Source organism: Miniopterus schreibersii (genome assembly GCF_964146895.1).
Source record: "Miniopterus schreibersii genome assembly, chromosome: 2".
NCBI classification, from domain to species: Eukaryota; Metazoa; Chordata; class Mammalia; order Chiroptera; family Miniopteridae; genus Miniopterus; species Miniopterus schreibersii.
In genome coordinates, this window is record NC_138102.1 from 133,753,462 (window position 1) to 133,775,724 (window position 22,263).

The following is a 22,263-nucleotide window of genomic DNA, read 5'->3' on the forward strand; positions in this document are numbered from 1 at the left end:
CACACAATTTTCTGTCTCATGGCTCCTTCTGCCTAGAATATTCTTATTGCTCTCAACACCTAGTTAACTCCTATCATCTTCTGGATAGCTTAAATGTTATTTTCTCAGAGAATCTTTCTATAAGTCGCTCCCTATTTCCTCTCAATTGGAAAAAATCTCAGATTACCAGATATCAAGACTCTTTATTAAATTATAGAAATTACTTAATAATTACAAAATAATTAACATTTATTCTTGGGCCAGGTGCATATTTCTAAGCACTTTAATATACTGGCTTATTTGCTCTATCTAAGGAGATAGGCACTATTAAAATTTCATAGGCACACAGAAATTAACTTGCCTAAGGTTACAAAGCAAGGGCCAGGTTTGTGATTAAGAAAATGTGATATTGGAAGAAGCAAAAAGACCAATGAAAACAGGGAGAAGCAAAAAGACCAATGAAAACAGCACAAGGAAACAAGAACCAGAATCATATATGTGGAACTATGATGTATGCCAAAAACATCATTACAAACTAGTGGGGAAAAGACTTAGCTATGTAAATGGGAAAAATTAGAGCTCTCCCTCCCAATACCTTTTCTTCCGACCAGCATATAAAAAGGGCCATTTATTTCCTCCTTTCTTCCCAAACCACCTCACATCTCCCATGCTTATTTCCTTCTCTATCTACTCCCATTTTTCTGACTTATCCTTGCAGCCAAGCTTGTCCTTCCTCAGCCCTCACGCTTCAACTTGGCACAATAGATCCTCGTACACCAATGAGCCCTCAAAAGGTTCTCACAAAGTCACCAACGAACACCCTAACAAATCCAAAGGATCCATAATTTTATGTACCTTATCAATCCTTCCAAAAAGGTGATTCCACTTTTCTTAAGGGGAGGGATACTCTTTTTTTGTTTGTTTATAAACTTCCCCTTCCCCTGTTTAAATGTTAGTATTCCACAGAGCTGTTCTCTAATTTCTTCTCTTACTGTTTATACTCTCATACCAATGATTCTGAAATCTGTATCCCTGGGTCAGTCAGTCCCCAAGTTCTAGAACCATATTCCCAATTCCTACTAGTCCACATCAACTTGGATTTTTCAAACATTTCAACCTTAAGTCATCAATCATCTTCATAACATCACATGTACTTATTCTCGAGTATTCCTTTAATAAATGATGTCATCAGTAATTTAACTTCCCAAGCCAGAAACTGGAAATATTATCCTATATTCCTCCATCACCCCATAACATCGCGTATCCAAATCTGTCTCTTATTCATTCTCAGAAAAGTATCTTAGTTTTGTACCTCCTTTCCAGTCATTTTTAGTGACACAGATTACTGTAACAGCTGCCCAACTTGCCTCTCTGCTTTAAGTTTGCTTGCTTTTAATTCGTCCTCCATTCTATTGCCATGTTTTATTATTTTTTAATCACAAGTTGCCAACAGCACTTTTTCCCCCACATCCTATTCTGCAGCTTTCTTGGCTGTTTTTGCCCCAATGCCAAAGAGCCGGGCACTGGCCCAGGCCATGCGAAGACTGGCAAACACCTTGAAGTTCTCCTTTGTGATGACCCTGGCTTTCTCCTTGTAGACATTCTGTGTGGGCATGACTGGTCCTGCCAGCTGGGTGGCCAACCTGAGTTCTTCAATAGAACTGTCTCCCTTCTTGGGGGCCGAGGGCTTCATGGGGAAGAGTATGAGCTTAAAGGGTTATTCCTTCAGCTGCTGCACATTGGCCTCGGGAGGCTCAATGGACTTGTTCTGCCTCCTTGGAACCACCAACATCCCAATGGTCCGGGCTACCTTTCTGTGGATGCCAGCCACCCTTAACTCCTCCAAGCTGAAGCCCCTGCTGCTATCACTTTGGTGTGGTACCTCACTAGGGCATTTCACTATGGGCCAGTCGGGTGAGGGGTCAGGGCACCGGGCGATGCACCGTGCTTTGGCTTGCTGAGCCTTGTGTCCATGGATCTTCTGCGCAGGATGGTTAAACCACGAGGTAATACACCGCTGCCAGTCCTTGTGGAAGTAGGGCTATACCATTTTGGCAGGGCTATGGGCCTTCTCTGAAGGATGGTCAGCAGAAAGGCCACATTTTAAAAACAAATATGATCATGTCACTGCTCTGTTTAAACTAAAATTCTAATATCACATAAAATATAAATGCTTTATATTTACATAAAGTTTTTTGAATAGAGTGCTTTAACCTAATCATTAGAGCAAGTTTTTTCCTCTTTAGCTGATGGGGAAACCGAAACTTAGAGAGGCTATGTGACTTACCAAGGTCACACATGAGTATGCAGAGCCAGGTTTTAGTTTGTACTTTAGTTTTCATATTCTAAAGTTCAATGCTCTTTCTACTGTATTAAACTTGACTTTAAATCCTATTTATTTAACAAAGACCTAGAGATGTAACAGATGCTTGGTAAAATCAGACATTACTACATATTCCCCTCTGTATGAAATGGTTAAGAGCTCTCTTTATAAAGTGAAGTAGCAGAAAAATATCATGTTATCACCAAGTTATTCGAATGGAAACACTTATTTAAAAGGTATAGTCTAGCAATTCTTATCCATTTTACTTATGAACAAAATAAAGTAGGGCTTTATTTATTTATTTTCAAAGTGGGCAATCTTTGGTAAATGCTAGATCTTTGCCTGCCAGGAACTTAGTAGTAAAGCCTGAGCATTCGTTCACATTATGCCTATATGAGAATCATATTTTCAACTCAGTTGAGACTATATGAAAAAACAAACACTATGTTTCTTTTAAGAGGTTTTCTCGAATTGTGGTAAACTCTTGTGGATGAATTTTTTCACACCCAATCTCAAGTTGTTTTAATGATTGTTTTTGCTTATAAATTTTCTTACCTATGAAATCAGACTTGAATAGATCTGAATTCTAAATTAACTGTAGAATACTAGACCAAACTTCTTTTCCTGATATTACTTGCTGTGAGGTCTTAGAGAAGTTACTCAGCACTGAAACCTTTAGATTGTATATCTTGGAAATGGGAATTCACTCATTCAAAAAATACTTATTGGAGGTCTAATATGCTATTCCATATGAATAGGTTGTATCAAAATAGCCAGGTAACTAGGTTTGTAGTAAAATATCTCTGTAAGTGCTGTGAAGGAAAAGTACGAGGAACTATGAAAGCATAAAATATGGCCCCTATTTAGAATAAAGGAAAGTCTTTTTGTGGAAGTACCATTTTAGCATATGAATGGGAGTTATTTCAGGAAGAGTAAGGGGAAAAAAGCTATCTAAATTGAAGGAACAGCACATGCTAGGGCCAGAACTTTGGGAATTTGGTATGTAGGAGGAACTTCCTAAGTGAGGTTGGAGTTTATCACAAGAGGAGAAATGCTAGATAAGTCTGGAGAAGTGGTCTGGGGCCAGACTATATAGTGCCTTTAAGATGATGAGGATTTTATCCTACATGCAATGAAAAACCATTGAAAGATTTTTAGAAGGGAAGAGATATGATCTGATTTACATTTCATGAAGACCACTGGGAATATTTTAGAGGATTGTTGGGAGGCTCAAATACATGTGAAATGATTAATAAATCAAAAACTTACATGAAATTATAAATACTTTAAAAAGTCTATATTGTATGGTGCTAAATATTCTGAAGGCATCAAGAAAGATAATTTGTATTGTGGTCTGTACAGAATGATTTTCAATGGCTCCAGAGAGGCTAGTACTCCAAATAAATCTGAGTTAATTTTAAGACAGTTCTCAAATGCAGAAAAGCTACACTAAGAACTAAAAAAGGCCGGATTCTTGTGGGGTGTTTTTTTTGGGCGGGGGGAGTGATGGTGTGGGAAAGATAGTGTTTCAAAAGTTGTTTAGTGTTTTTATATACAGGAGAAGCAAACTTAGGAAAGATATATAGGAACCAATAAATGATTCAGAAGTAGTCATAGATTCAAAAGTAGTACATGGAAATGAGTAAATCCCAATAGCAGGATTTAGGAAACCACAGTGCTAGTGAATCTGAATGCATAATTCTTTTTTTGATTAGTTTATGTTCATGCTGACAACTTTCAGATAAGAAGTTCCTAATGCTTAATTGCCTAATATTGACATACGTTTTTTAAATTTTATTTTTTATTGTTAACAAGTATTACAGATATCCCCCATTTTCCCTCACTTTGCCCCCCTTCACCCAACCCTGCTCCACTCCATCCCTTCACCACACTAATGTCTGTGTCCATGGGCTATGTATATATGCACACAAATTTTTTGGTTAATCTCTTTCTGTCTTCCTCCCCCCTCCCCCCTCTGAGATCTGTCCATCTGTTCCATGCATCCATGCCTCTGGACTTATTTTGTTGGTTTATTTTGTTGTTGTTGGTTTTGTTTTTTAAAAAATTTATCTTTATTGTTCAAAGTATTACAGATGTCCCATTTTTACCCCCATTGATCCCCTCCATCCCGCATCCCCCCCACTCCCAGGCCTTCCCCATACCAACGTCTGTGTCCATGGGTTATGCATTTATGCATATAAGTTCTTTGATTAATCTCTCCCCACCCACGCCTTCCCTCTGAGATCCCTCAGTCTTTTCCATGCTTCTATGTCTCTGGATCTATTTTGTTCACCAGTTTATTTTGTGTGTTATATTCTACATATGAGTGAGATCATGTGATACTTTTCTTTCTCTAACTGGCTTATTTTGCTTAGCATAATACTCTTCAGTTCCATCCATGCTGTCCCAAAGGGTAAGAGATCCTTCACTTTTATAGCCAAATAGTATTCCACTGTGTAAATGTACCACAACTTTTTTATCCACTCATCTACTAATGGACACCTGGGCTGTTTCCAGATCCTGGCTGTTGTAAATAACTTTGCTATGAACATAGGGGTGCATATATTCTTTCTGATTGGTGTTTCGGGATTCTTAGGATATATTCCTAGAAGTGGGATCACTGGGTCAAAAGGCAGCTCCATTTTTAATTGTTTGAGGAAACTCCATAATGTTTTCCATAGTGACTGTACCAGTCTGCATTCCCACCAGCAGTATACTAGGGTTCCCTTTTCTTCACAACCTTGGCGGCACTTGTTTGTTGACTTACTGATGGTAGCCATTCTGGCAGGTGTGAGGTGATACCTCATTGTAGTTTTAATTTGCATCTCTCTGATGATTAGTGACTTTGTTTTTTCTTATGTCTACTGGCCATCTGTATGTCCTCTTTAGAGAAGTGTCTATTCAGGTTCTTTGCCCATTTTAAAAAATGGATTGTTGAGTTTTATGAGTTCTTTATGTATTTTGGAAATTAACCCCTTATAAGATGTATCATTGGCAAATATATTCTCCCATACAGTGGGCTTCCTTTTCATTTTGATGACGGTTTCTTTTGCTGTACAGAAGCTTTTTATTTTGATGTAGTTCCATTCGTTTATTTTTTTCCTTTGTTCCTCTTGTCCTAGGAGATGTATTGGGGAAAAGCCTGCTACATGAGATGTCTGAGAACACTGTTTATTTTTTTTAAATCCTACCTTTTTCTCTGCAAAGTAGGCACAAAGCAGTCATTCATTTACAACAAAAAAGATATACAAAAATACCAGCCTAATACAATGTATTACACTTAATCTCAGAACAATATGTATAACTATGTTGTGCAAAATTAATGGCGTAAACAATTCTGGATGTTAATTTGTTAATTCACTCTATGGCTAATCCTCTCACTTAATGAAATACTGTGTAAATTACATTTGAGTAGCAATAGCATAAAGCCATTTTTTAATAAAGGAGATACTGACAGTATCTAGTATTTTACCAAATATTTCACTGAAATTTTTTTAAGTACCACAGACTAAAACTCAGAATTTCATTGCTCAGTAAAACTTAACCAAAGAAATCTATGAAGTTCTTTTAAATAAACAAATGGCTTGGTCAATCATCCCTCTATATCTTAATTTTTAGATTTCAAGCATTTCCAATCTATTTTCTGCTCTGTACATTAAATTCATCAGTTAGCAAGAACTCATCTGTATGACCTCTTTTAACATCTGAATTAAGATACAAATAAGGAACTTAAGGAGGAGGCGAAGTAAGATTGTGAAAGTGGAAAGAAAACTCACAGAATGAGAGGAAATTTTGCAAATCATCTATTGGATAACAAATTTGTATCTGGAATATGTAAAGAACTCTTAAAACTCAATAATACAAAGACAAATAACCAAATTTAAAAATGGGCAAAGGATCCAGACAGACATTTTGCCAAGAAGATATACAAATGGCCAATAAGCATATATGAAAAGATGTGCAACATCATTAGCCATTAGGGAAATGCAATTCAAAGTAGCAATGCGATACTACTACACACCCACTAAGATGTCTATAATAAAAAAGACAGACAACATGCTGACAAGGATGTAGAGAAATCAGAACCCTCATACACTGCTGGTGGCAATGTAAAATGGTACAGTCACATTGGAAAAGAGTCTATCAGCTCCTCAAAAAATTAAACATAGGGACCCAACAATTCCACTCTTAAGTATATAACTAAGAGAAATGAAAACTATGGCCACATAAAAACTTGCACACAAATGTTCATAGCCAAAAAATGTAAATAACCCAAAGGTCCATCAACCGATGAAGGGATAAATTCAATGTGGTCTGTCTGTACAATGAAATATTTGGCAATAAAAAGAAATGAAGTGGTGATACATACAGTATGAATGAGCCTAAAAAACTTGCTAAGTGAATGAAGCCAGACACAAAAATCACACGTATTATATGATTCTATTTATATTAAATACCCAGAATAGGCAAATTGATAGAACAGAACATAGATTAGAAGCTTAGACTAGGTCAAGAGGAGTTGGAGAGAGATTGGAAGTATCTTCTCAGGATGGTAAAAATGGACTGTGGTGTTGATTGCACAACTGTGAATATATCCAACCCCAGTGAATTGTACACATTAAGTAGGTGCATTGTACAATATGTAAATCACAATAAAGTTATGTATATATTTTTTAAAGGGTGGGATTATTAGAGATGATTTTACAGAGATTGGTTCTGAGTTAGGTTTTGAAGTGAAAGTCAGGAATTAGTAAAATGTATTTGAAATAATATGAATGATGTATAAAGCCCTATAAGGCAGGAATAAGTAAATAATTTGCAGGAAATGGGACCACTATTTGTATCAAAGCAGAACTACATTAGAAGTAAAACTACTAAGACTAGAATGCTAAACCAAGGAGACCCAGAAAATTCTATAGGTTCCTCATACAAGTAACAGATGAACATGGTGTTTTACTAGGTGACAAAGGTGTCACTTCTAGATTTTAATACTTCTAAGTATTCATCCCTCAAGAAGTTGCTTCCATAATATGGGTACGGCTCTATCATTCACAGACAGGCAGTACAGTTGAAATTACAGGCTTTTAGAATTGACTGTCTAAGTTAGAATCTTTGTTCTACCACTGAGTGAGTGTATAAGCGTTGTGTACTGAACTCTGTACACCAATTTCTGTAACTGTAAAATGAGAATACTCACTTATTTCATACATGCAAAAAGCTCTTAACATGGTAAACAAGCAGTAACCATAGCCAAAACTATATGGTATAAATAACTACTTAGCTATACCTCTCCTGAGAATCAAAAGGTTCTTCAGCTTCAAATCCATTCAAATTTATGGATATAAATTTTCCACCTATATCAAAGATAAATATCTTGATTAAACTGTTAAACTTTGTCAAGTTGTTAAAACATACTGTTAAATAATATAAAGCAATCTGAATTATCAGTTTTTTTGTGTGTGTTTTACCACAATTACTTCACCCTTATTATTCCTCACTTTTTGTTTTTTAGTAAAGGAACTTGATGCTCTTTTCACTCAAATAATTAACTTTATCTCTAATGTTCCCAGGTTTTGATTTAAGTGACTCTCTAAAACTTAGACTAGCCTTGCCTTAGAGCCACTCTTGAACTTGCTTGTAAGAGCCTTTGACTTTTTTTATAAAAGAAGTCCTTTCTATGGCTACTTCTGCTAAATCGTTTCCCCTAACAGTAAGGAATTATCCACTAATATGTGGGTCTTCTTAAAGTTAAAAGGAGAGTAGAAGGGATTGTTAGTATTCTTAGCTCCCCTCATAGAGAAGAAAAAGTAGTCATTACCATCCTTTTTTTTTAGAGAGCTATAAGAAAATTATGCAGAATCTCATCGATAGAAGCAGTAAAAGTGTTCTAGGCATAATGAAATACAGGTTAATCCTACAGAGGTTTTCTGACTTATATTACAAGCTGACCTCTTTACTTCTGAGGAGCCATTTTTGACATTCTCTCAGATAGATCATTTTAATCTGTATCCAAAACAGAGGTCACTTACTACTAGTCTTATTCTAGATTTCTTTAGTAGTGACTTCTGTGTAAACTGGATAATAAACTAAAAGGAACTGCATTCTCTTGTTTAAAGAACAGATGGAGAAAGAATCTAGAGAAATGACTTCAAAGGAATAAATATAAGACAGAGTATGAATTACAGTGGTAACTGAGGAAATGAAAATAAAAGGCACAAACTGAACTGACATTACTCGAGGAAGATAAAAATAGCAATTGATGAAAAATTCCACATGGGGACAAAGAAGCAATAGTTTAATAGTTTAATGACTTAATGAAATACTGTTTGAGTTACATTTGAGTAGTGACAAGCATGCAACATTTTTAATACTAGGGAGATTTTAATATATCCGGTATTTTATTTTTTTCATGTAAAGATTGCTTTACTGGTGGCAGTTAGTACAAGTCAATAAATATTGATCCCCAAAGAAGAACTCAGTTATTTATCAGCTTACTGGTCCACAGAGAGCTGAATGAATTGAACCAACTGATTGCTGGGAGGACAACTGAGTCAACCCTGCTTCTTGGGAAGTGAAGCCATAGCCAGCTGATATATGGCATATGCTGTTTCATCAACTGTAAGAATCAAGGTAGCTCTATACAGGTGGGCATCCGCTACTCCACCCTTTAGATGCACTGGAATTCCATTGTCCTCCTGAAACAGCTTTTGTTTCTCTGGAACGTTACTTTCAAACTGCCTGTGTGAAGCAGTGCTTATGGTCCTCTGCACAATCTGACGAAGAGCCAGCAGATTCTGCAGCATGTTGGCTCAGTTATTGCCCACTAACCACGACAATTAAATGCCAGGAACGAGTAACATCAGACCGGAACTGGAACTACCTTCTCAACATATCCAGTATTTTAAAGCATTATAAACCATGTACTTAAATCTAAAACAGCTTTGAAATGATCAAACATCTATAAAATGAGGTAAATAAGAGCACTTACGTGAAAGGCTACATAGTATAAAACATTTAGAATAGTGGCTGGCAGAGAGTAAGCATTCAATAAATGTTCACTAGTGGTGGTATTATCACCTGCAAACCACATGCAAATCTATTGATTTCTCTGAGTTCAGATTCCTTATCTAAAAGAAGGAATCCTTACTTGATCCTTATTTTGAGGATCAAATCAGATCATACATGTAAACATACTTCTCAACCTTCCCGTTACCTCCCTGCCAGTATACCTGATGGTTTTTTATAAAAATCATGGCTATTGATAAAGTGATTCAAAAATGAAGAAAAGAATAATCTGTAAATTCATGTAACAAAATGAGTCTCTCTAATGACTAAGATGGAAAAACTAATTGTTCTATCAGAGGTAATGCTACTCGGAATGTCAGTTTTCAGGAGTGTTAAAGAGGTATCAATACAGTCATGTGCCCTATACTGTCTTAATTCAAATGTCCTTTACTTTGAAAATTTACTAAAAGAGTTATTTCTGAAAAAAAAAAATATATATATGTATATATATATCAGTTGGCAAACATGGAACATAAAATGCCAATCGTTCATATTTGCATTTTCTGGCTGGGCTGTTCCTCTGGATTCATAGTCCAAAAAGAGAGCCTTATGTATTTGTGGCTTACTGTAAACTAGCACTTTTAAAATACAGGCAAAGTACTAAAACAAAATATCCTACAACTCTTACTATCTGCTTGATATGTTATTTCTGTAAAACTATATGAGAAGGGACCACACGGCCTCTAATAAAAGCTTATGAACTGACAAAACAATTAAAATCCAAAATCTCAACAATAAATTATCCCAGTTTCTTTAGTTTAAATGCACTTTTGGATCAAAATAACAATTTATTTTACATACTCAGTTAATCACCTATTAATCTTTAAACATATTTTACTTTCCAGAAGCAAGACATTAAGATTGTCTACATGTTCTGTCATATCTAAACTGAAGATTCACAAGAGATGGGTGAAAAAGGGTAAAATTGTGCCACTAAAATAAAATAGGCTCCATTTAAAGAGGAAAAAAAAGTCTATTTTTCCTTTTAAAGTGAAACTACATTTAAAAATGTATCTTTAAAATAAGAGGCAGAGCAGTGCACTGATTTTAGGGCATGAACTAAAGTTCCAGACTGCTTAGGTTCAAATATCGGATATATCACTGTGTGAACACCTCTTTGAGTCTAGGATTCCTATTCTATTAAATGGCACATTCACATTCTAGTGCCCTAGAATTGTGGTTCTAAGTAAGTTAACGTAAGTACTTAAAACAGTGTACAGCACAGTGTTTTTAATATTATAGGTCATGGTTAGACTGTTTCTTACTATCCTTATGTGCAAGCAAGATTAATAGTTGTTACAAAACTGTTTTGTAAAAATGACCATTTCTTTAATACCTTGCATGTGCTAATGCGAAATGGTATGATTTAGAAAAAATAAAGTCAGAATGTCACTAAATAAATAAAATCACTGACTAAAGCTCTAGATCATCTTGGTCAAGCAGTATTCATTAATCTTGGATTCACTAACAACTTATAAGTGATTATAAACATATATGAAAAGGATTAAATTAGGAAAGATGCTTTTGTAGATTTTAAGCAACTAAAATATGAAAAATATTATTTAATGTCACTATTTCTGTCCTTATTTTAATCAGTTTACCAACACTAAAAGTGTTCGTAAACTTTCTGGTTTCATTTCCTGAAAATAATGTAATCATGACTTATTTTAGTGATAAACACTTTGGCACAACTAAAATTAATTTTAGCAGTAACAGTAATGTAAAAAATTCTTTAGGAAGTATATACTAATCAATTTGGAATTCATACAAATTAATAGTGTCCATTTATATATATATATATATATATATATATATATATATATTTTTTTTTTTTTTAAATCTTTATTGATTTCAGAGAGAGGAAGGGAGAGAGAGAAACATCAATGATGAGAGAGTCATTGATTGGCTGCCTCCTGCACGCCCCCTGCTGGGGATCGAGCACGAAATCCCGGCATGTGCCCTGACCGGGAATCGAACCCCAATCTCCTGGATCCTAGGTCGATGCTCAACCGCTGAACCACGTCTGGCAGGGCCATGTATATTTTTAACTGATGTGATTATAAGGTTGTTTTCTGTTAGTGTAAATCAAAGTTATACAAACATAAGGGATGATATAAAATAAAGTCTCAAAGATTTCTAAGAGTAGGAATGGAAGGGAAGCTCTAAAACTGAAATCAGTGTCTCCTATCTAAAAACCTCATTGATCTGATGGACTATTCCTTGGCAATTAAAACAAAAATATCATACACATTTTAAGTGACTGTAAATACAAATTAAACTTACTCTCCGAAGTTACTTTAAACTTACTGAGTTACAAGGATTTATACCAAAATGACATGCAGAGTTTAATTTGTAAAGTTAGCTATGTGTTACCATTAAATATACTCACACATAAAACTGAGAGGAAATAACTGGTAAATGAATGACATTTAATAAAAATGGGGAAATAAAGCAGATACTTTGATGATTTGTAGTTATCTGTTTATTTACTCATAATAGGTGTGCCTTAAATGATATCTCCAAAGAAAGAATTCCATAGCCCACAACTTGTCTTTGTAACTCATTTAATTACCATCCCCTTAATAAGGGTCCTCCATCGCTAAAATACTTACATGGAATGCACTTTAAACAAAAATTCCTTTGGTATCAGGAAAAACCACCATGTATCTGAAGATTATCTTTCATTCATCCTAAACTAAACAATTCTAGTTCCTTTATCCTTTTTCTATAGTTCCTAAATTCTAACAATCTCATTCATGGTTTTCTGAATCTCTCTTTGGAGCTGGAACACAGATCAAGAAACAGCATTAAGAGACTACTGCTTTACTCCTTCTAGTGCAAATCAGTGTTACTTTCATACCTCACCTTTCTAAGAGGTATCAATTTTGAGTTTTTTGTCACTATAAAGTCTAGTACCATGCCTATCATAAAATTTGTTCCTCCTCATCTCAGACCTGTGTAACATATTTTCATCTTAGAAAGTCAGTTTGCAGATAAAAATCATTCACTAATTTCAAATAAACAGAAACTCTAGTATCCATGCAGAATCAAATCTTTACCCTTGCCCAGGTGTTAGTTTCCAGAGTACTACAAGACAGTCTTTATCTGCAAAGTGCTCACAAACTAATCAACAAAATTTATTCATTTTAATACATGTGACTATAACATCAAACATCAGTATTAAACTTTCAAGAATAAACTTATGACAAACCTACCATTTTTCCTCAATAGCCCAAGCAGTCTTTCCAAGATGGTTATATACACATAACAAGACAATGTTCTATTTGCATATGCCCATTTCAGCTAAAAAATAACACAAGATTTGCCCAAATACCCATAAATGACTAATCCAAAAAACAAAAACAAAAACAAACACATAAAAAGAGAAATAACTTGCTTTGGCTGCTGTGGTTCAGTGGTTAAAGTGTCAGCTCAGGCACCTAAGGGTCGGGAATTCGATTTCCTGTCAAGGTTGGACCCCCAGCTCCAGTAGGGAGGGGCACATTCAGGAGGCAACCAATTGACCTGTCTCTCTCACATCGATGTTTCTCTCAAGGAGTCTCCCTCTCCAACCCTCCCACTCTCTCTAAAAATCAATGGAAAAAATATCCTTGGGTGAGGATTAAAAGAGAGAGAAATAACTCTTTAATGAGTTTTATTATTTTTGTAAATGTTTTTATTAATTTCAGAGAGAGGAAGGGACAGGGAGAGGGAGCAAGAGAGAGTCATTGATGGGCTGCCTCCTGTACGCTCCCTACTGGAGATCGAGCCTGCAACCCGCGCATGTGTTCTGATCAGGAATCAAAAGGTGGCTAGGGAGTTGAGCATCGACCTATGATCGAAGAAATCGCAGTTCGATTCCTAGTCGGGGGTACATGCCCGGGGTTGTAGGCTCGATTTCTAGTGGGAGGCGTGTAGGAGACAGCGGGTCAATGACTCTCTCATCATTGATGTTTCCCTTTCTCTCTCCCTCTCCATTCCTCTCTCTGAAGTCAATAAAGACATATTTTTAAAAAAAAAGTGATCTCCAGGTTCATGGGTCGATGCTCAACCACTGAGCCACGCCACTGGGTGAAGAGTTTTAATGAGCCCAAGTAACAAATAAATTAAATATCTTTACCAGTTCTGTATTCCTGAATAATTACCAACTTTGTACTTATAAAATTATTCACCTTAAAACTCTGAATCAAACTTCTAATCTACACTAGTTCCTTTTTCGATAGGTTTCACCTAATTGCAAGTAAACTGGCTCACATATAAACTGAAATGGTCTCTGCAACTCCCCAGAACCATTTTGCTCCTGCATCCCCCCCCCTTAAAATATGTAGGGAAATCAAAGTGAAGATAAAAATTTTGTTGTTACCTAAGTACCTGGTCTTCTGTTTCCTTGTCTTTAAAATGAAAGCATTAAAATGACTCAAATTTATGACTACCTGTATTTACTCTTTAAAATAATTTTCAGTAACTTTGTCAAAAAGCAAAAATATTTTTATTTTAAAAATACCAAACTTTACAGGTTTAATGCCCACAATACACATATTGCTCCTATCATCCTGTAGTGTCAACAATACCAATTATTACTTCGTATAACAAAAACATAACATTAAAGAGAAGTAACAGCCATATAAATGATATCCACATTTTAACTTAAAGATTTATATTTTATGGAAATCCACATTTATCTTTTCATAAGGTGTAACAGACTAGGTGAATTAAGAATTTTTAAGTCTTCTTTAACAAACAGTACGGCTCAGCCACTGTTGCCCAGTGGTTGAGGATAGGCCCATGAACCAAGTCACCAGTTCAGTTCCCGGTAAGGGCACATAATGGGATGGCAGGCTTGATCCCCAGTGTGTGGCGTATAGGAGGCAGCTGATCAGTGACTCTCATCATTGATGTTTCTATTTCTCTCTCCCTCTCCCTTCCTCTCTCTCTCAAAATCAATAAAAACATTTAAAAAAGAAAACACACACAATATGAAGCAAGGATTGAGTTAATCATTAACAATCCACAAGCCACGGTGTTTCATTGGTGTCTTAGAGAATGTCCAATTTCCCCACAGTAATAAACATCTTAGGAACATTCCAATATAAATAATGATTATTAAATTATAATTTTTGCTGTAGTGCAACAAGTATATGTTTACACCCTTAGATATTTTTATTATATAAATATACTATGGAGCCTAACAAAGTAGGAAAAAGTACCAACTTAGATCAGAGTACTTAAATTCAAGTCCAAAGTCTGCCATCTACTAGTTTATCTGGAAATGATACTAACATCACAGCATATTATTAGAAGTAAATAGCAGTAATAAGAAGGTAACTAAAATTTAATGTTACCTCATAAATAGAAAATCATCCTTTAGAATATCTCATTGAATCAAGGTAAAACCCATATAATGAAATTATTACTGTCCATTTTCATAGATGAAGATACTGAAGTGCAATGATTTAAATGAACTTTCCTCAAAGTCATATTACAAGTTAGGTGGTGGAAAGATACTTAATTCAGGTCTAAATCTTATGCTCCTTCCATTAAGCCACACTGGGACACACACACACACAAAAGCAAAACACTGTAAATTATATACCACTGTTATGGCGACAATGAGAAGTGAAAACAATTTTTATAATAAAAAAGAGGCACATTATCCTTCCTAACACACCACTTTCTGTTTCACATGCATATATTTTAAGTTATTTATTTTCTATACCACTGGATATGGACAAGTATTCAAATCTCCACACACTTCCTTCAGTATTTTAAGGATATCCTTTGGTATTTTACAAGTTTGTCTATTAGCAAGTGACTTCAGCCTCAAGTGGACTTATCTACTTCTTGCAGGCCTGCGTTACGCTTCAGACAGGAGGGAAGGGCTGCACTTCTAAGAAACGCGGCGGGTTTCTATCAAGCCTCCACTGAAGCGCAAGACCACGTGGTATCTCCCCTAAGCCTAACGTTTCCCACTCCTTCCTTTCCCTCCTGACAAGGAACTGGGAACTAAGGTTTCCTTCTCTTAAGTGGTGCCCTGACACATGCCACCTGTGTAGTGCGAACCGCAAACATCCCGCAGCCTGCCTCCCGGAAGAAGACAAGCACCAGGACAGTAGGGAAGTTGGATGCCGACAATGCCGGGAAAGGAAATGACTGGAGAAGTAAAGCGGGTGAGACGGCGGTCAGCCGCGGACCAAGACCTGTCAAACACTCCGAGATTCACGCCGAACGACTGTAACCTACGGCTCGGGAAGGCCTGGAGTGGGAGCGGCTCTACGCGACGAAGGACCAAGAGAACTACAGGAGCCGCCGCTGCCGCTCCCGCTCCCGCCAGCCTCTCCGCCGGTCCCAACAAGCCGCGAACCCTGGCTCTTTCGTCTCGGGTCCAATCTTTGACCCAACATTCCCGTAAGCGGCCAAAATCCTGCTGCCCAGGGCGGCCGCTGCCGGACCTGCCCGCACCTGTCACTAGCGAAAGAAACCAGCCCGCAGTTCCCGCCCAGTTCTCCACCATCCTCGGGCGCCGCGGCCACCTCAACCCCTTTCCCTCACCAGGTGTCCCCTTTCCGGAGCGAGGTTTTAAGCAGCGTCGCGATGTCAGAACGCTGGATGTCCAGATCCGCCGCTCCGCCTTCCGCCATCTTCTTCCACTAGCGGCAGCGGAGGCGGCAGCTACGGCGGCGGCACGCCCCAGAGCATTGTGGGAATGGCGTCCCGCGGCCCCGCCCAGTCGGCAGGTCGAAACCAAAAGAGACGTCGGGGAGGGGGGGGCGGGGGGAGCGCCGCCGCACCGGAGTTGGCCCAGGGGGCGGAGTGAGCGCCATGCTGAGGTCGGCCGCCCTCCGTCCGGTCCTGCTCGTCCAGCCTCTCGCCGTGGCCTCGCCCCTGCCGGGACCGCCAGGTTTTCACTGTCCGCGGCGGGGCCTCGGTCCTCTCGCTAGAACGGTGCCACTGCCCGGCCCATCCTCGGCTTCTGCCTTCTCCTACCCCTTTCCCACAGACGCCTCAGAACCCTCGTTTGCACGTTTACTCTTGCTTGAGGGAAGTGGCAGGGTGGGGATGGCAGGCTTGGGGATGGCTGAGATCGGGCAGAAATTTTCACAGCTCCGCGACTAGTCTTTTTGTTGCCAGCGCAGAAACCAAGCTCGGTTTGGCCCAAACAAAGAGCGATCGGAAACCGAACGCTTGGCCGCGGTGCCCTTGCCGGACTCCTTCCCGCGCCCCTGTGCCCGCTGGAGGTGGAGCGCTTCTGTGGGCTCCTTGGACCGCCTCCCCGGGCACACCCGGGCTGCCAGCTGCAGTGAGAAACGGGTTCCAGCTCCTCCGAACACGGTGTAAAATAGGTACCGAATAATGCCAGGTGCTAAGGGGAAGAAAACCCGCGAGAAACCCTCTCACCTGGAGGTCATAAGGAACATTTTCTTTGCCACATCTTCCCGTGGTGTGTACGCCTGAAAAGAGAATCCCAACTTTTATTCGAAGTCGATGGTGTTACAAATGGGGAAACTGAGTCTCTCAAAGATCGAATGCTCAGGTCACGAAGTAGAGAGGCAGGCTTTTAACCCAAGGTACGAACCCCACGTGCTGTTTATCAGCTATAGCACACTATTTCTTACCAAAGCCTGAACTGAAATAGAAACTGGGCTACACTGGGTCCATCTTTTTAATTAATTTATTTATTTTAAATAATGTCTGTACACCTGGTGGCTACCGCAGTGCTGTCTAACCTGTAAGAACCACCTAAATATTTGTTTAATAAATTAATTGTGGCAAAACTGTGTTTCCAAACATGAAGATATACAGAGATTTTACTTTAAGATAATATAAATGATGTGAAAAATCTAAAAGATGGATAAGAATTCTGGTATGATCTCTCTCGTTTCCCTATTTTTAATGTCTACACTAACTCATTTGGTGGGAATGCAACAAAAGTGGGTGTAATTATACTAGTAAGAAGTACTAAACCGTTTCAAATTAAAGTAGTATTGGCATTATGATTTGTATATATCAGCATTATGATTGCTTATATTCTTCATGATAATACTATGTTACATTATCATGTCACCCCTGCTTTGAGAGTCTGAAACCATCTTCCAGTTACTGCTATTTCTTGTATTATTTGACTTTTCTTTTGACAGGTCAAAAAATTAGACTTTCTTTAACCATGAGTACCATCAAAGTGTCACCCTCCCCCCATTTGCCAGCCAACCTCTGAAAGAGAGGCAAATTAATTTCCAAAGAGAGACAGTATAGTATAAGAATATTGGAGTCTTGAACAGAAGTTCAAACCTCACCTCAACCTCTAACAGCAAAGTACTTAACTTAAAAAAAAAAAATTTTTTTTTTAAATTTATTGATTTGAGAGTGAGGTAGGAGAGAGAAACATTGATTCGTTGTTACACTTATCTGTGCATTTATTGGTTGCTTTCTGTATGTGCCCTGACTGGGGATTGAACCCACAACCTTGGCATATCAGGATGATGCTCTAACCAACTGAGCTTACCTGACCAGGGCCAAAGTACTTAATTTTTATTTTAATCATAAAATTGGGGATAATAATACCTACCTTAAAGGATTTTTATGAAGATTAAATGAAACAATATGTTTATTGCCTGGGACATAATAGCCAATCAGTAAATACTAATGTTGTTTACTGGTGACAGGATGAATTGTATCACATATAAATTATCTCTCAATAAAGTTGTTGGAAAAAATCATTACAGACTTTGAAGGCAAAACCATGTTTTCTATCATTTTATAAACATAATATAATTGAGAAGTGATGCCTCTTGTACACTCTGCCATCCAGTTTCCTTTCAAAGAAAATGCATGTTTGAAATGTTGAAGCCTGTATCCATGCAACAAAGTAAAATAACCTTTTCTTCATTTGTACCATGTTCAAGGCACTGAGTTAAGTGGGTATAGATATGCAAGTTTGATGTCAACTTGAGTTACACATCAGACTTATGAGGTCATTTTATAGACCTAACTAGTTGCCTTCAGAGTCAGGAAAGAAATAATAGTTACAGTATTTGTATCAAGCCCGTTTCTAAGCACATTAAAGTATTAACTCAATCTTCAGAACAACCCTATGAGGTATTATTATTCTTCCCATTTTGTAGATGAAAAATTGAGGGAAGCGGAAGAACCCAAATTTGAAACCAAGCAGTCTAGCTCCAGAATCTAGAAGTTTTTATTTTTTCTACTGACTTTTATGATCTTGATTATAGCAATCAACTTTCTAGTGGTCTCAGTTTACTAATTTTTGGAAATTCTTATTTGTATTATGCTTCTACTTTCGATTATGAAGAGAAACAAGATATTGTTCATAAATACTAAATTGGTTAAAGTCTACATCTTTTACTGAATAACTAAGTAGATAATTGATGAGAAATGTTACTTTCTAGTCCTATCTCTTGTTTTCTAGTCCTGTCTTGATTGTTGAGTACAGGAGCTTCTATGGAAGGAATCATTTAAACATCGGTGAGCAGAGAGGGGAATTAATGGGAAGAACTAACATCATTAAAATGTCCATACAACCCAAAGCAATCTGTAAATTCAACTTAATTCCTGTTAAAATACCAATGGCATATTTCACAGATCTAGAAAAAATATTCCAAAAATTTATATGGAACCAAAAAAGACTGGGAATAGCGACAGCAATCTTGAGAAAGAAGAACAAAGTTGGAGGGATCACAATACTGGATGTCAAACTATAATACAAAACCAGTGTAATCAAAACAGCTTGGTACTGGCACAAGAACAAGCATATATCAATGGAACAGAACAGAGACCCCCATAAATTGACCCATGCCATTATGGTTCATTAATATTTGATAAAGGAGGCAAGAGGATACAATGGAGTAAAGACAATGTTGGGAAAATTGGACAGGTACATGCAAAAAATGAAACTAGACCACCAACTTACACCATACACAAGAATAAACTCAAAATTGAATAAAAAAAATGTAAGTCGTGAAACCATAAAAATCCTAGAAGGAAACATAGGCAGTAAAACCTGAGACATCTCAAATAGCAGAATTTTTGCTGATACATTTTCTAGGGAAAGAGAAAAAAATGGAAAAATTAAAAATGTGACTACAACAAACTAAAAAGCTTCTGCGCAGCAAAATAAACCATCATCAAAATGAAAAGGAAACCCAATGTTTGGGAGAACATATTTGTCAATGATACATCTGTTAAGGGGTTAATTTCCAAAATATATAAAAAAACTCATACAACTCAATAAAAGAAAGACAATTTAATGGACCTGAACAGACATTTCTCTAAAGAGGAGACATAGATGGCCTATAGACATATGAGAAAATGCTCAACATAACTAATCATCCGAGATGCAAGTGAAAACGACAATGGGGTGTCACCTCACACCTGCCAGAATGGCTATCATCAACAAATCAATAAACATGCTGGCAAGGGTGTGGAGAAAAGGGAACCCTAGTACACTGCTGGTGGGAATGCAGACTGGGGCAGCCACTATGGAAAACAATGTGGAGATTCCTCCAAAAATTAAAAACAGAACTACTGTTAGACCTAGTGATGCCACTTCTGGGAATATATCTTAAGAATCTCGAAACACCAGTCAGAAAGAATATGTGCACCCCTATGTTCATAAACAGCATTTTTTACAATAAATCTGAAAACAACTCAAGCACCTATCAGTAGATGAGTGGATAAAAAAGCTGTGGTACAGTTACACCATGGAGCACTACTATGAACCTATGAAAAATGATCTCTTACTCTTTTCAACAGCATGGATGCATCTTCATTATGCTAAGTAAAATAAGCCAGTCAGAGAAAGACAAATATAACATGACCTCACTTATATGTGGAATCTAATGGGCAAAATAAACCGACAAACAAAATAGGTCCAGAGGCATGGATGCATGGAACAGATCTCAGAGGGGAGGGAATTAGGGTAAGGAGGGGGGGGTGAGATTAACCAGAGAATCTATATGTATATATGCATAGCCCATGGACACAGACAATGGTGTGGTGAAGGCTTGGGGTGGGGTAGGGGCTGGGTGGAGGTGGACCAGGGGGAGGAAAATGGGGACATCTTTAATACTGTCAATAATAAAAAAAAAGAGAGAGAGAGAGAGATAGGACTTCAATGTGAACACTGCAGCAGAGAGTAAGGCTTAAAACTAAGGTGTCAAGTGAGAGCCACTTTTCAGCCCTGGATGGATGAGGGAAAGAAGAAAAAGCACGGTGTTTTTAATAAAGCTGAACGGAAAAAAGTACAAAGAATTCCAAGACAAGCTTTGCCTACTTCACAATTTTGTTTGGTGCTGGTTGCATGAGCCTAAGGAAGAATCTGCCAGAATCAGCACATTCTCTGAAAGAACAATGATTGATGGCCAAGCTATATTTATTTCTCAACTCTTTTTAACTTTGGTCTTCAGAAAACAGTTTCACTTTTTCTTTCTATCTTGAGCTTGCTCTACAGTTATTTCCTCTGATAACTCCCTCATCCCCCGCCCCCATTTTATTCATGACCCTAAATCTTTCATTCTTTTCTTTTTGTAATTTTATAACTCCCTTCTCCCCATACAAGCTCTCTGAACAACAAAAAGCAGTGGAAAGGTGGGGGTGGGAGTGGACGGTGGAGGGTGGTGTGCAAACACCAAAACAGCAGGTAGTAAAATGCTTAATCTGCTAATGATATTTTGAAACTTGAGATATGAATGAAAATTGTAAGTGCCACGATGCAGTTTTTAAAACTAAAAAAAAAAAATACAGAGGCTCCTTATTTCAGACAAATGTTAGGTCCTGATAAAGAGAAAGAAAAAGTCGTGAAATGGATACAGTGTCTTGTACAAAGGGCCAGTATACTTGGATTTTGACTCTGGCTCAGTGCCACTAACTAGCTGGGTAACCTTGGCCAAGTTATTTAATCTCTGTGAGCATTAGTTTTCTCATTATAAATAAGGTGATTAGACTCTTCGAGGCTGAAACTTAAATGCCTGCCAAGGTTAGATATCGTTAACATAAATGGGTGAAGCAAACCCCTTGTAAGATGATAAGGAGTTCTGGGGACTCAGATGAACTGTCTTCCCCAACTAAAGTTATTTAAATTACAAAATTATAACAAACGAAACTACATCTTTTATCCTAAAGGGCCCAGGAAGTTTTATTTTAACATGGGCATGAATTCTTCAAATTGATTAATCTGAGTCACTACTTTATAGTCTCCTTTCTGGAAGCACATGCAAAACGCTGTGGAAGCTGACACTCCTGCGAAGGTTGATGCCAGCCTACTCTACAGTAGATACTCACTGATAGTAGAACTAAACTGAATTGAATCAATCAATAAATTTAAAAGTTTTATATGTTTAGAGTTATAGAAAAAAAAAATCCTTGATAGAAAGTATATTCCTGGGTCCTAGATATTTAAAATGAAATGCATTTGTGTGGTGGGAAACTTTTCCAAGAAAGAGTTTGGATATCTTGTCCAGCCAAGAGTGGTATAGATCAAATCAAGATTAATAGTAGGGCAAATATGCACGTTTCATATTTTTTTGTTTTTTAATATTTATTGACAGATTTGAAGGTTAAATATGTTATTTGTATTCACTAACAGGTTGCAAGGTTGATAATGAACCACTTTATGAAAAAAGTAAAAATATTAAGAAGCCTCTGGGCCTTTCCCACACTTTATAATAATGGATGGACTTTAGAAAGCTAAATCATTTCGAACATGCTGATCTTTTAAAGGACAAGTTAAATTAAAATACCGATCTTAATTTTATATACTTAACTATTTTCACTTACGTCAGTTTCATGCAAGAGTTTAAAAATATTTTCTTCATGTTCATGGATCTTGGAAATCTACACATCAAAGTGAAGTAGTGAGTTGTATAATGATCCAAAGATTCTGA

The 22,263-nt window shown here is 37.3% G+C and overlaps 1 protein-coding gene and 2 pseudogenes across 6 annotated transcripts in view; all 3 read right to left on the reverse strand.

Moving 5' to 3' along the window:
• The window catches only part of USP15 (ubiquitin specific peptidase 15), a 108,599-nt gene extending 91,978 nt beyond the window's left edge, over positions 1–16,621 (reverse strand). For 3 of the 4 annotated variants that reach the window (XM_081127072.1, XM_081127071.1, XM_081127076.1), the window contains exon 1: positions 15,917–16,621. In XM_081127072.1, the coding sequence (XP_080983198.1) occupies positions 15,917–16,005 (89 nt within the window). In that variant the 5' untranslated portion in view covers positions 16,006–16,621. The remainder of the gene's footprint in view (positions 1–15,916) is intronic. The other variant, XM_081127075.1, reaches the window with a different exon arrangement.
• LOC308553579 (large ribosomal subunit protein eL13 pseudogene) lies at positions 1,451–4,210 on the reverse strand (annotated as a pseudogene). Its single transcript has 2 exons — positions 4,190–4,210; positions 1,451–2,020 (listed from the first exon to the last, which is right to left on the reverse strand). The product of its transcript is annotated as a large ribosomal subunit protein eL13 pseudogene (transcript).
• Positions 8,854–9,130, reverse strand: LOC308553045 (cytochrome c oxidase subunit 7A2, mitochondrial pseudogene; annotated as a pseudogene). The gene has a single exon. The product of its transcript is annotated as a cytochrome c oxidase subunit 7A2, mitochondrial pseudogene (transcript).
• Positions 16,622–22,263: the final 5,642 nt, after the last annotated feature.